The sequence below is a fragment of the Rhyacophila brunnea genome, unplaced genomic scaffold (assembly GCF_057557595.1).
Source record: "Rhyacophila brunnea isolate RB1 unplaced genomic scaffold, BYU_Rbru_1.0 scaffold_13, whole genome shotgun sequence".
In the NCBI taxonomy this organism is placed as follows: Eukaryota; Metazoa; Arthropoda; class Insecta; order Trichoptera; family Rhyacophilidae; genus Rhyacophila; species Rhyacophila brunnea.
The window spans coordinates 15109972-15124169 of record NW_028232785.1 but is presented as its reverse complement, the minus strand read 5'-3'; the positions used below and the strand labels follow the sequence as shown (position 1 = coordinate 15124169).

The 14198-nt window shown below is 35.6% G+C and overlaps 1 protein-coding gene across 2 annotated transcripts; it reads right to left on the bottom strand.

The window, feature by feature from the left end:
- Positions 1–554: 554 nt before the first annotated feature.
- On the bottom strand, positions 555–9813 carry LOC147076621 (uncharacterized). 2 transcript variants are annotated; one of them, XM_085941307.1, is made up of 3 exons: positions 9594–9796; positions 6966–7112; positions 555–3000 (listed from the first exon to the last, which is right to left on the bottom strand). In XM_085941307.1, exons 1-3 carry the CDS (start codon positions 9738–9740, stop codon positions 1945–1947), a joined length of 1350 nt encoding a protein of 449 aa, XP_085797433.1. In that variant the 5' UTR covers positions 9741–9796; the 3' UTR covers positions 555–1944. The 2 variants fall into 2 exon arrangements, with proteins under 2 accessions (XP_085797433.1, XP_085797434.1); XM_085941308.1 differs by lacking the exon at positions 555–3000 and adding an exon at positions 4242–5725 and having other exon boundaries at positions 6760–7112; positions 9594–9813.
- Between the last annotated feature and the right edge of the window lie 4385 nt (positions 9814–14198).

Genomic DNA, 14198 nt, shown 5'->3' with positions numbered 1-14198 from the left:
ACTTTTTCTTCATTTTAGTGACAATTATATTCTTTGCTTTTTATGTCATAATATGATAGTTGTTTTGAATTTGTAATTTGTCATCTTAATTATATAATGTAAAATAAATAAAATTTAACTTAATTCATTTACATCTTATTAACTTACCTTCATATCTCTTCCTCTAGCCCAGCCGTGGTAAATCTTCTTATGCATAGCATGCTAAAAATTAATCAAATGTTTGAAGCAACTGCTGTGCGTCTATTCTATGCACAAGACTGCTATCAAGGGCAGTTTTTCATATTTTTGTATTGAAGTATTATCATTTTGTACAATAGTTAGTTGTAATTGTTGCAATAAGTCGTGTTCTAACAGCACCCTTTGGCTGTGCCAATTTTTAGAGCGAAATATACAGTTTTAACTGTTAAGTAAGCTGACTTATTGTAACATTTATAATACCTCAATACAAACATATGATAAACCAACCTCGATAACCGCCGATAGCAGTCTTGTGTATAGAATAGATGAGCTGATGTGTCAAAGGCAAAAATGTGAATAATGAAAAGCATTATATAAGTGTTCATATTTTTATTAATTGATTACAGGTATGTATTATTGTATATCGATTAAGAAAGCGCTTCAGAGAGTACGATAAAAGCCTTAAGTTAAAATTTGTCGCAATTAAGACTTGTACTTTTAGCATAGTGGTCTATGTGTGTGGGCGCGAAACCCAAGAGATGCAGGTTCGATTCCTGCGGGGTGTTTTACTTTTTTCAAAAAGATTTTTTCTATTGGTTATAATGTATTTTCTCAGAAATGTTTTGAAAGTACCGTAAAAGAAACGAATGGGTTACGAAGCAGGCAGGAGTTCGCGATGTAATAGACGTTGCCAAACAGATGAAATGGAGATGGGCAGGGCACATTGCTCGCCGAAATGACGGCCGCTAGACAGATGCCGTTATCCAGTGGTACCCAAGGGGTACGAAACGGCCACAGGGTCGCCCTAAAAGCCGCCGGATTGACGAACTGGTAAAGTTCGGCGAAAGTACGTGGCAGCGAATAACACAGGACCGAGAGAGTTGGAAGAAGCTTGGGGATGCCTTCATCCAGCTGATATACCACAGGTGATGATGAAATATTTTTTTTTGTAAAAAATAGGTTTATAATATTTTACTTCGACTTTTTGTAGTTCATTGATTCGCTATTAAACGAAAATTGTAAGTGTTTATTTATCAAACATTATATAATTTAGAAAAACACTAACTGAGAGAGTATATCACAACCAATAGAAAAAACTTTTTTGAAAAAAGTAAGCCAACCGGTCGGGAATCGAACCCCCGGCATCTCCAACGGGTAAACGCCCCAAACTCGTCGCATTCAGCCATTATGCTACGGAAGACATACTAATGACGACAAATCGTATATCACAACCAATAGAAAACTCTCTCAGTTAGTGTTTTTCTAAATTATATAATGTTCAATAATCAGAATGATAAATTCTTAAATCTTGTGAATTATTCGTTTGAATAAAAGAAATAGTTTAATTATTAGGTTAATTATTTCAATACGTCTTTCAACGGTACGCACTAGCACACTATTAACAAATGGCAAACACATACGATATACATACTAGGTGTATTATATTATAATTATTATCTATACAAAAAAAAACTTACATTTACATATTATGTTTACGTTTGAATGAGCCATTTTGTGGCCATTCAAAATTGTATAATGATTATTTATCTTGTACATCAGTGATTGAACTCAACATATTTAAATAGCTTTTTGGCAGAAAGAATTTTGTGTAATTCTAATTGACCAAATTCTACGTAAAAAATACAATGTCTCTATTTAAATGGTTTTCACTGGAATTAGTAATTACATTGCAAATAATTAAACGGCTTTCCAACAAAATCCAAATCCAACTTTTTGTATTGCAAAACAAATGTTTCCAACAAAAAATTATACATCACATAAAGTAAATGGCTTTACACGAGCATGCATCATTTTGTGTGCTTTTAAGTGAACAAGCTGTTTGCACGCGTAATGACACTCATCACACTTCAATGGCTTTTCACCAGAATGCGTCATTTTGTGAAGTGTGATCTTACTAAATGTGATACATGAGTAATCACATTGATCACATTTAAATGGCTTTTCTTCCCAATGGATCATTTTGTGTCGTTTCAAGACAAATGAAATTGTACACGAAAAATCGCATTGATCGCATTTAAATGGCTTTTCACCAGAATGAATCAATTTGTGTGCTTTGAGGTGACCAGACTGTATGCACGAGTAATTACACTCATCACATTTATACGGCTTTTCATTAGAATGAGTCATTTTGTGAAGTTTGATTTTACTAGATGTGATACACGAGTATTCACATTCATCACATTTAAATGGTTTTTCACCAGTATGAGTCATTTGGTGTAGTTTCAGCTTACTAGATTTTGTACACGAGTAATCACATTGATCGCATTTAAATGGCCTTTCACCAGAATGCGTCATTATGTGTAGTTTCAGCGAATTAGAACCTTTAAATGAGTAATCACATTGATCGCACTTAAATGGCTTTTCTCCAGAATGATCCATTTTGTGTAGTTTCATGGAATCAGATCGCGTGCACTGATAATTACATATATTACACTTATATGATTGCATACTCGCCATCGTCATATTTCCAGTTAATTTTTTATGAATCGCTTTGTGACGTTTTAATGAATATAATGATGCAAAAATATCAAAACATATACTGCATACAAAATTTCTTTTATGAAATGCTTTCCTCTCTAACTTTATAATAGGCACCAACAAATCATTAAATACACTGAAGGGTGGCATTTGATTAAGGTTAGCAGTACAACGAATGATGTCTGAAATCAATGTTTTATAAACTTCCAGTTTTTTATTGATGTCCACAATCTGTAATTCATCGCATGGCCCATGTTCTTCTGATACACTTCTTGAGGATTCGAGACCAGGAAAGTAAGTCAATGCAGAGGTCGTAGGAATAAACTAAAAGAACATGGAATATTCAGTGAAAGTCATAATACATAAAATGGTAGAATATTATAAAAGATTTAAAGAAGGCAGAAAACATTTTTCAATAAGTTACTGTATAATTCGATGGCTTAGTTAAATATTCTGTCTTTCGACCATGTCTGATCCTAATAGGATCATATGGGCCTCCACAGAGTAGAGGTTTGTATTAACAGATTTTGTTTTTTACGAGAAATGGATGTCAGCCACTTGCTCAAGCTATTAGGTCCATACCCTGACAAACACAAATTGAAAAACAGTATGTGTACTAGCCAGACCCAGGATTCGAACCTGGGACACAGGGCGTTGAATATTACGATAAGTCAAAAATGTCAAGTTTCATCTTTATGTTAGCCACTACTCTTCTGCAACATTTTCTTAGCTACGCTTCTAGGCGCTGTTGTCTACTAAATGGGAGGAACTTATAATGGAAGTGCGGTTAAAAATGGGCGGAGCATGTTAGTACACAGTTTTAACACGTAGCCAAGAAGATGTTGCTAATGAGAATATTCGTAATTCACTTCTCTTCAGTTCACAAAATTACTAACAACAATTGTCCTCGTAGGGCTGATGTTTTTGTCACTTTTCTACAAGTCAGTATAAGTCAGTAAAAACTTTGATCAGCCGTTACCTAAAACTACTTATTCAAAGTTGTGGCACTATGGAGCTGAATCCTCGATATTATGATCAATAGAAAAAACGTTTATTTTGACAAGTCATATCAATTTTCTTTTGCGGAGTTAACTGCAAATTCTTGGTAAAAATACAATGTATGACATAGGTACATTGACACAAATCTGTAAACTTTCTCCGGAAACCTAAATGATGAAAGAGTTGATTCATAGAAAGATGAACAGTGTTGATAGCATTTTTTTAGAACTTATGTAAATTGAAAAGTCATTCTTTGACAACTTTTACATGAAAAGCTTTTTAGAATCGTGTTCAGCCATCAATATTGATGTACATAATTTACTATTTTTTTTACCATACATTAAGTCAAGAAGCAAGTGTAATCAAAACCTTGTATCATTATAAGTTGTAATTAATTGTAAAGTATCAACACAATTTATATAAATCAACTATTAGCCCAATGCTTATGGGCCCTTTTAATTAATTTTGTAATTAACATGTTAATTTGCATGTGAAAAGTAATTAGCAAAAACACAATTTTGTGCGGCACGTAAGCATTGGGTTAACATAATTTTCTTCTTCTTTTTCTGACGATGTCCGACCTAATAAGATCATATGGGCCTCCACAGAGCAGAGGTTTGTATTAAGAGTTTTTTTTACGTGAAATGGATGTTATCTTTTACTCAATCTATTAGGCACTTGAAAAACAATATTCGTATTTGCTAGACCCAGGATTCGAACCTGGGACCCACGACATTATAAGCCGATACGTAAGCCGCTTGGATATTTATAGTGGGCGTATTAATATCTTTACATTATTAATATAAACAACATAATTGCCAACCAAGTGTATTTATTCTATGAAATTAATAAGAGAGAAAAATGTATAAAATCCATAAAGGAATACAATATTTTCATGCTGGTCAAAGCACTTTGAAGTGCTGCCTGTGAAAAGGGCATCAGGCATCCCTCGACGCCAGATATTTTCTTGTGTGGATCCATCCTGCATCTCCAATTTGCATCTCTTCCAGCATTGTTGGACAAATCCAGTCATCTAGTGGTACCTATGATATACAAAACGTCCGCAAGGTAGACCTAGAGGCCACTGGATCGATGAAATGAAGTTCTGCGGAAGTACGTGGCAACACAACGCACAATACCGAGAGAAGTAGAAACGGCTTAAGGAGACATTCATCCAGCAGTGGATAAATTCGGGCTGATGATGAGTTTAAAAAATAACTAAGCCCTGCGTAAAACAAGCCACAATAGATAATAGTCTAAAAATAGTTGTCTATCCATAAAATATCTAAAATTATGCCATTTAATCATACATAGTTTTAATATTTTATAGATTTAAGAATATTTTTGTCTTATCGTTTGGTTTCGACAGGGTTTAATGAATTTTAAAAAAACTAGTCAACGCCATCAGCTATAATAATATGTATTCTAAATTCACCGAAAACAAATTTATTAATTATGACTGAAAAAGGGCGCAATATTTTGTCAGATCACCCATAGCATACCTTAAATATAATGGTTTGGTTGGGGCAGAGTATAATATTGTTTTGTAAAAACTAACCGACACTATCTACAAATTGTAATTTTAGTTTAATGAAAATTAAGGTAAGACTGACAAAGTTTAGTGTGCACTATATATGTCGGATGTTAACAGCCTACCTCCACCCTTCGCCACTGATATCCCGTATATTTGACTCGTTATGTAGACATTATAAAGTTGTATTTATTTTAGTGACTACCAGATATTAACTAATGTTAATTTTCACAGTAGTGATTGCCGCGTGAGATTAAACTATGACTGTAACTATATAAATTGTTGAGGATTCATAAAATGAATACGTGTATTTATTAAGGCGCTAAGTACCAAAAAAATATAAAAAAATGTTCTACATACCAACGCCAATAACGTCAACTATGGTCTAAGTGCCTCAAACAAGTCAAAAAAAATACAGCAAAATATTTAAATCTGGCGACGTTGTAAGTCCGTCGGCGTATTTTATTTATAATGGTGTAAGTAACACTGCAGTGGTCAACGGCATTCAATATAAAATGGCTGACGACGCACAGTAGGAGAAAAGCCCAAGAACGTGGCCAAAACCCCAGAAATGAATTTTCGAATTGGGGATACTTGAGTAGTCAGTCAGGTAGAGGAGTAATGACTGCATTTCATTGTAAAAGGGGAAGCGTTTTGACCGTATACTTTCGTCGCTACAACAGTTGGAAGTTAGCCTTCGCGGAGAGTGTACGCGTCGCGTGCTAAACAGGCGAAAATAACGGTGACTTTGAAAACCCATAAATTTCAAGTGAAGTGTTCAATTTCAATTCTGCGACTTGAATACGACTTCTGGAGATATGTAGAAAATATTTTTACATTGGTTGAGTCTAAACTTAATGTATAAATTATTGAAATGTAGTATAAATATCTGCATAAATAAAATTGAATAATTTTGAAAACTTGCATTTTCAACTATTCGAAAAGTTATATATTTTGTCACATTTTGCAAAACTCATAGTCTAGGCCTTTAGTTTATTGTAAAACCTTGCGAAATTTACAAAAGTTAGCTGCGGAATAGGTGCGTTTTGGGCTTGATAGGCCATTTTGTTTACTATAATTTAGCTTTTGAATGCGTAATCAGTGACCTTCAAAACCCGCATACACCAATTACTGTCATGATCTAACACTTTTTTAACATCCATGTCCGCCATTTTGGATCAGCCATTTTGTTTACAATAGTTTAGATTTCGGATTCGTAATCAGCGATCTTAAAAACCCGTATATACCAATTTTTGTCAAGATCTGGTACCTTTTAACATCCATGTCCGCCATATTGGATCGGCCATTTTGTTTACGATCATTTAGATTTCGGATTCGTAATCAGCGACCTTGAAAACCCGTATATACCAATTTTTGTCAAGATCTGGCACCTTTTTAACATCCATGTCCGCCATATTGGATCGGCCATTTTGTTTACGATAATTTGGCTTTCGGATTCGTAATTAGCGACCTTCAAAGCCTCTGTATGCTAATTTTTATTCAAATCTGAGGTCATTTCAGGTTTTGGCCACGATTTTGGGCTTTTCTCCTACTGTGCGACGGTGTGTTGACACTCGCGAGTTCTTAATTCCTAAAATTATGGAAGCTGTCGAGATTGCTTCACACTGTGAAACCACATTTTGCAGAAGGTCTGCTTCATGCAATTTTACTACAACGACTCAGTATTTTGTACCCATAGGCAATACTTCTTTTTGGTACTTAGCGCCTTAATTAATACAAGTATTCAAAAATTGTGTACCTGATTTACAGGCCCATGGTCCAAATAGGAGCAGCCAGCTTGCGAATCCTCGTATTTGCTTTCGCGTGTAGTGTCCGCAACATACCCCTCGTTTAAGTCACTACCCTTAAAATCCGTCTCCAGTTGTCCAGGGTCTGTTGAAGGTTTCTAAAAAACAAAACTCTTATAATACGGGAAATCGATGTTTATTTAGGACGTATCCTACTGACAGCATTGATAAGATCAAGCAATCAGCCTAATAAAACAACAATCAATAAACGGAAATTCTTTTGTTTTAGGGGGAAAAAACCCCTTAGGCGTCGGCCACATAGGCAGGTGCTTCGCTAGTGCTGAGCTGGATGCTATGCTTGTCTACTAAAAACACTACTGCCACATTGAACACTACGTGCTTAGGTAAAAATTCATTTGACATTTGGGAGCGCTCAAGTCAACAACGATATTTCACTCTTAAAACTAATCAGAAAGCTACTTCTCATAGAGAATTTAACTTTAAAGTTTCGAAAGTCTCAGATTCGAACTTGTTGGGTGCATAATATCAATTAATTTGATGCCTGATTATTCATAATATCAAAATATACGGTGTTTGTCATACGGAAGAAACATCCACCATCTTGCAAAATCACTAGGTGACACAATACAAATAACCAACACGTTTGTTCGCCGGGAGACTCACGAGGTGACTCATAATCACAAAGCGAGGCGCGAAGCGTGCAGTGTGGCCATTGCGATAGAATAGTGTGCGTTCGTTCACTAGAATATGTCGCCTAGCACGTAGCCACCAAGCAAGGCACCTGCCTATGTGGCATTAGCCTTATCGTAATTAAACCAACACCTTGTAAAAGAAGACAATCGGCTGGAAGACCTAATATAAACACCTCTCAACTCTCAATATGTACCTACACAATCAATGTCTTAAATATCTCGGATTTTCTTTAAAAAAAAGGTTTCAACCCCGAAATCCCTGAATTTTCAAAAAAAATGGCTGCATAAACGAAAGTAACCAGTTTTACATAGTCATATTATATACAATGGTGAATATTGACAATTCGCACCGTGAGTGTAAAACCAAGTCATGTGCAAAAGACATATTTTGGAGATATTAGGGTTCGAAGTCTTAGTGTCTTAGTCTGAGTTACTAAAAAAACCATAATGTTTGGTTTATATCTACATTATATTGTCTCTGTTCTAGCAGAACACACTAACTGGAGAATACTAGTTTTGAGTAATTTGACTTTGAAGTTGTTGAAATGTTTGAAATGGTCTGTCATGTGAGTTTATTAAGTAATCGTAAAAAGGATGACTTTAAAATAAAGACTGTTTATTTATTAAGAAGGTTTCCAGACGGTAATGTTTGAAATAAAACCTAACTCAATATGTCATTTTTTCGAATTAGTGTCTTCTGCCAGAACAGTGACGAATTATTGCATGTCCTTTCAGTTACTTCACTTTTACTTATCAAGTTCACGACTTTTGCAGTTGTTTTGCATTTAATCTCAAAATTGAAAAATTTGCAGATGCCTTGGTTTTACACTCACGGTGCGATATCGTCGCTATATGATTGGTTTGTCAAATATCAGTTTTTGTCGAAATCAACCTTTTACCGCAGAATGATTTTTCGTGTCTAAATGGACCCGAACCATTCTTTTCTTTAAGTCGTTTTGTAATGAATACAGCAATCAGATGGTGTAAAAACAACAATTTTAATACCCCATGTATTTAAAATATAAGATAATGAAATTTGTTTTTCGTCTCCTGAACATTTGACATTTGGTCTATTCGACAAACCAATCCTACAGCGACGATGTCAAATTGTATACATAGCTATTATATTATAATAGCTAGCACATTACAATCAATCAATAAACTATCTTGTTTGCATGAGTAACAAACTGTGCTACAAGCCAGGCAGGAACAGCAGCAATTTCCATAGCCGATTTCGACAAAATTCATGAATAATTATTCAAGAATGATAACCTAACCTAACAAATAATCCAGTACCTGTATCGGCTATATTTTTTTTACCGCTGGCTTCCTGTAAAGTTTAAACCGACAACAACCGTGTTTTATTTAGACATCAAGAACGCGAAATGTTTATTCATGCAATACATAAATTATGTAATATCAATCCTGAAATGTAGACAAATTATTATTGATTGCAAAGTTAGCATTTTTCATACACTCAAAAATTTGTTCTGCAATCAAGCATGTAAGAAGGGGTCTTGTGAATAGTTCTCCGCCGTTGCGCGCTGCCGTCTGTCAGTGAAGGCAGTGTTCCCAACCGAACCATAATTTTATTATAGTAGTACGTTTTGGTCCGCGTACTATTAAACAAAGTATAGTACGTCAAAAATACTACAAATTTGAAAAATGGAATTAATTGAATTCGCCGGTTAGGTTAGGTCAAATGGAAAAATGGAATTCGCCGGATAGCATATTTTTACATTTTCAACACGTCCTAAAATGTTTGCCGAAATACTATCATTTCTTGGACCGCGTACTATAATTCGATGACAAAAAGATAGCAGAATAAAATTCAACAATGGCTACTGACAGCTTAAGACGGCGGACGGCAAGTCACAAGCACTGTAAGTAGTTCTATAAGGCATAATAAATAACAAAAAAACTAACCTCAAAAGTGCAGCTGGCATCGTCGACAGGCTCTTGTTTTATATAAATGCCGGTGTTCTGGTTGTTTGGATATAATAAAGGTACCTCAAACCATTGCTGCTCTTCTTTGTCAGCTTCCAATGCAATTGGTTCGTGTTTCACGTCCATTTTGTGTTTTTAAAGCAACAAAGTGTACAGACTGACGTGAGCTGAAATACACTCGATTGATTGGAAGCCGAAATGGCCGGGACACTAGTGCGGGGTCTACAGCTGTCAAAAAAGGATCAATACTTTGTCATATCGATATTTTTGCACGATTCTTCTGACCTATTATATTATTATCATAATAATATACTGGATTATTTGTTAGTTTGGGTTAGTTTAGGTTAGGTTAGGGTTGGTTAGGTTAACCTAACAAATAATCCAGTACATTGGCAAATTTCAAAATGCGTTTGCTGCTGCATTCCACATAACCGACTTGTACCTTATTATCTAAACCGATATTCTTCGAGAGGTCCATTCAGTGACCTCCCGTGGGGGTAGGCAGATTGAGCGTCGCTTGGGGGCGGCAGTTACCCGAAGGGCGGAAAATCGAGGAGAATCATTATATATAATATATATATACATAGAAATAGATACCTAAACAGCTTAGTAATAACAGAAATGTCTTTCCATTAAAAATATCTGCTCACTGGTAAGAACCAAAATGTATTAATTACTATAAAAGGTTTAACAATACTGTAATTTTTTGTCGGGTTCGCGATGTCTAGTTTACTTCCATTGTCCTTGGACGTCACATTCTTGGTGATCAGCAATGACATGACGTGGAGATTTTCGAATTACAATTGAATTATAAGTAGGTCCATATTACTTACTTCATTTAAAATTTATCCGAATATTTTTGAGTCACTCAAGTTATGGAAGTTTTCAGGAGTATTTTTAAATGTATCTGATATCGTGGACTCGCAATATTGTCTATTGAAGCAGAGATGGCATTTAAATTAGAATTAGTGGTATATATCTCTTTCCGTAATGTATCCATACAACACATTTCTTAGATATTGGTGTCATGAAAGGATGATAAAAAATACGGTATAAAAAATGGGGCGGCATTTTGTCTTGGGATGTCACTGGGTCCATTTACCTGGATCACCCAATGCAAAAAACTCCAACTTTTTAAAACGCATACCTACTCAAACGTGCAGTAGCGATGCAAAACGAACGCACACAAAAATGATTGAAATTTCAATATTGGATGATCCAACGTAATAGCTGGAACAACCAATTTAAAATTGGAATTTTTCGGTCTTTATAGATGCACAAACGAAAAAAATTCGTCCACAAACGTTCACTAATTTTGCACAAATAAACGCACCCAAAAAAGTAATGTTGGAGTTTTAACATGGGGTGATCCAGGCAAATTGACCTCGTGCGTCGGCCGGGTGGGGGAATTGAAGGTGATGTTGAATTCCGTGTTGAGTATTCTAAGATGAGAAACGATAGGGAATCATAATGACATAATAATATTATTATTAAACGTCTTTCCTAAATAATCTATAGTGAGATCAATTCTTATACATGGTATGGAAGTATGGACGCTAAACCAAGAGATGTCACGGAGACTTGAAGCTTTCGAGATGTGATGTGGCTGTATAGACGCATCCTCAAATTTCCTTGGACTGAAGACTTGAGAACTTCAACATTTTGTTACCCGGTACAAATGTTAAAGGTCTCAATCGAATGGGGAAGGACCGATAAGTTCTGCGTACCTAGTATCAACACCAGGAAACTACAGTACCTCAGCCACATTATGAGAGGACAAAAATACGGCTTTCCCCAACATGTCATTCAAGGAAAGATCAATGGGAAGCATAGCAGAGGACGACGCCGCATTTCGTGGCTTAAGAACCTCCGTGATTGGTACGAGTGCAGCTCCAATGAACTGTTCCGGGTAGCAGACGACAAAGATAAGATCGCCTTGAGGTTGGCCGACCTCCGCTAGGGGATGGCACAATAAGAAGAAGAAGAGATCATCCAACACTGCCGACATTTTGAATGTAATTCTTGATACCCACCAAAACACTAAACTTGGCATTTTTACTTGAAGATGATAATAGATTTACAGTACCTAAATTTCTAAATCAATATTCTGAGTCACATCATTACATAACCTTCCTAGTTATTATAATAATTATTTCTAAGAAATAATCGTCCACCACAAGGTAATATTTTTTATTCATTAGAAATTGTTTTAATGACTGGCAGCATTATTTCATTTTACTCATTGCAAAGATTCATTTTGAAGAAATCATAATTCGTGTCCCATTTTTAAGAATTCAATCCGTAAAATGGAGATCAAGCAGGAACCCAATGACTGCGTATCTGACGTGGAAACACACCATTGGTTTGACGAATTCAAATTGCCTTCAAACATCCCAGAAAACTGCACATACGTAAAGCAAGAAACATCAGACAATGGCAGTTGCACATTTGAGGTTAGTTTTTCAAAACATAATATATAGGTAGGTAGGTACTATTTATAAATAAGTCAAGTTCGTAAATACATGCAATAAAAAGAAACGATAAGTATAAAATAATTTTTCAAAACAAAAATCATACATACCAAATAATTTTCAACTATAGGTGCCACGAAATTTTGGACTCGCTGGCAATCGGAGAGCATACGTCGAGCTGTGAACACGTCAATTTGTTTCGTGATTGGGACGGGGGTATTAATTCTTAAATCGTGTAAAGATGACCAAAAAACGTTACCTATTTACTTGAAAAAGAAAACATGTCAATACTATTGTTATTAATAGAACAATAAACAGAACATTAAATGGACGCATTTATATGACAAATTATATTTCGTTCGGCTAGCGTCATTTGCATCATCCGCGCATCGCCTAGCCACGATCTTTTTAGACCATGTCTCAACTGAGGTATAGCCTTGACAATAAGTCAAGTTTGTAAATACCCGCAACAAGAATAAAAACTGTTTACCGAGAGTTCTATATAGATAAACATAATGGAGCCAACTACCTTTTTTGAGTTATTAATGGAAACTTGTCCAAAATATTCCAAATTTCAATTTGCTAAAGAGATTCAAGTTGAATTTGGTTTAGTTCCCGTTTTATTTATCTTCTTAGATCAATATCTTTTTGTCTAATCATAATGATAATACAAAGTGAGTGACAAACTGCGACATTTTTGGATTAAACCTATGCTGACGTCGAGTGAAGTGGGGCGACATAAATCTTTTTTTTTCGAACTACCTACATTACGTAGCACAGCGAAGAGAAATAACTCGACTAGCCAACCGATAATGTCAATACAGCCCAAAGCAAACGAGAACCAAAATTCCTTCTGAACCCTCCATAATAAGGCCGTATTTCAACTGATACGGCCCCCAGATATTAGACCCTGTCAAGCCTGCTCCGTACTATTGAATTATAGAGAACTTTTAACACAGTACATGTGAGTGGCGTATCAAAATGAACAGACCACAACGTAATAAAGCAAAAATAAATAATAAACTATTTTTTTATTCAACGAATAATTCACAAGATTTAAGAATGTAACATTCATTTTTACTTTATTTAAAATCTCTTCAGAGAAATATATAACCCATAGAATTTTTTTATATAAAAATATGACACCCGGCAGGTTCGAACCTGCGGAACCAGATTCCAAGTGTTTTTAAATTGTGAATGTTCAAAAAATAAATTAGTTAATAACTTATTTGTAATGGCAATATTAGAAGAATTGGAGGAAGAAATTCTACGACAACTAATGAACTTGACTTAAGATAACGTGTTCAGACTTGTCTCGTGGCATCTTTTAGTATTTAGTGAGACGTGGTGGGGTCGCTACTCGACCGAAAAATTAGAACAAAATGGATTGACTCGACTAAATGATTTAACTAAATTACCTGACTAAATTTGTCTGTTCATACATGATAAGGTAATAAATTACTCGACTAATCCAAACCAGCCTTTACAGATGATATTCGCGAGAGAACTCTGCTATGCATCGAATATTGGAAAACAATACTTGTGAGGTTTTCTTCTTCTTCTTTGGTCATATTCGCCCCTTAATTGGAGCAAATGGACACCACGCGGCGCTGTCGCTAGCCAGTCTTTTTGCTTCGGTCCAGGTTAAACGATCATCCCGTAGCTCCGCCGTATGCACTCTATAGATAGTATTTAGCGGCCTTCCAGGACGCCGGAATCCGGTCGGCTTGAAGAACAGGTAAGCCAGGTTGAGGTACTCTTCTGGCATCCGCAGCACGTGGCCGAGCCAGGTCCAACGTCGCCCCTTTAGGTTTTTTTTATTTTTCGACCATGTCCGATCCTAATAGGATCATATGGAACTCCACAGGGTAGAGGTTTGTATTAACAGATTGTATTTTTACGAGAAAGGATGTCAGCCACTTGCTCAACCTCTTAAGTCCATACCCTGACTCACACACAAATTGAAAAACAAATTACAAATCCCGTCTTTACATATAATATAGATCTTGTCTCGTTGTAGATTTCTACGCAGCGATGTGTCACTGTGCGTCCCAATACGGATGGTAGCCGACAACCCACAACTGATGGAAACCAAGATGGGGTGATAGAATAT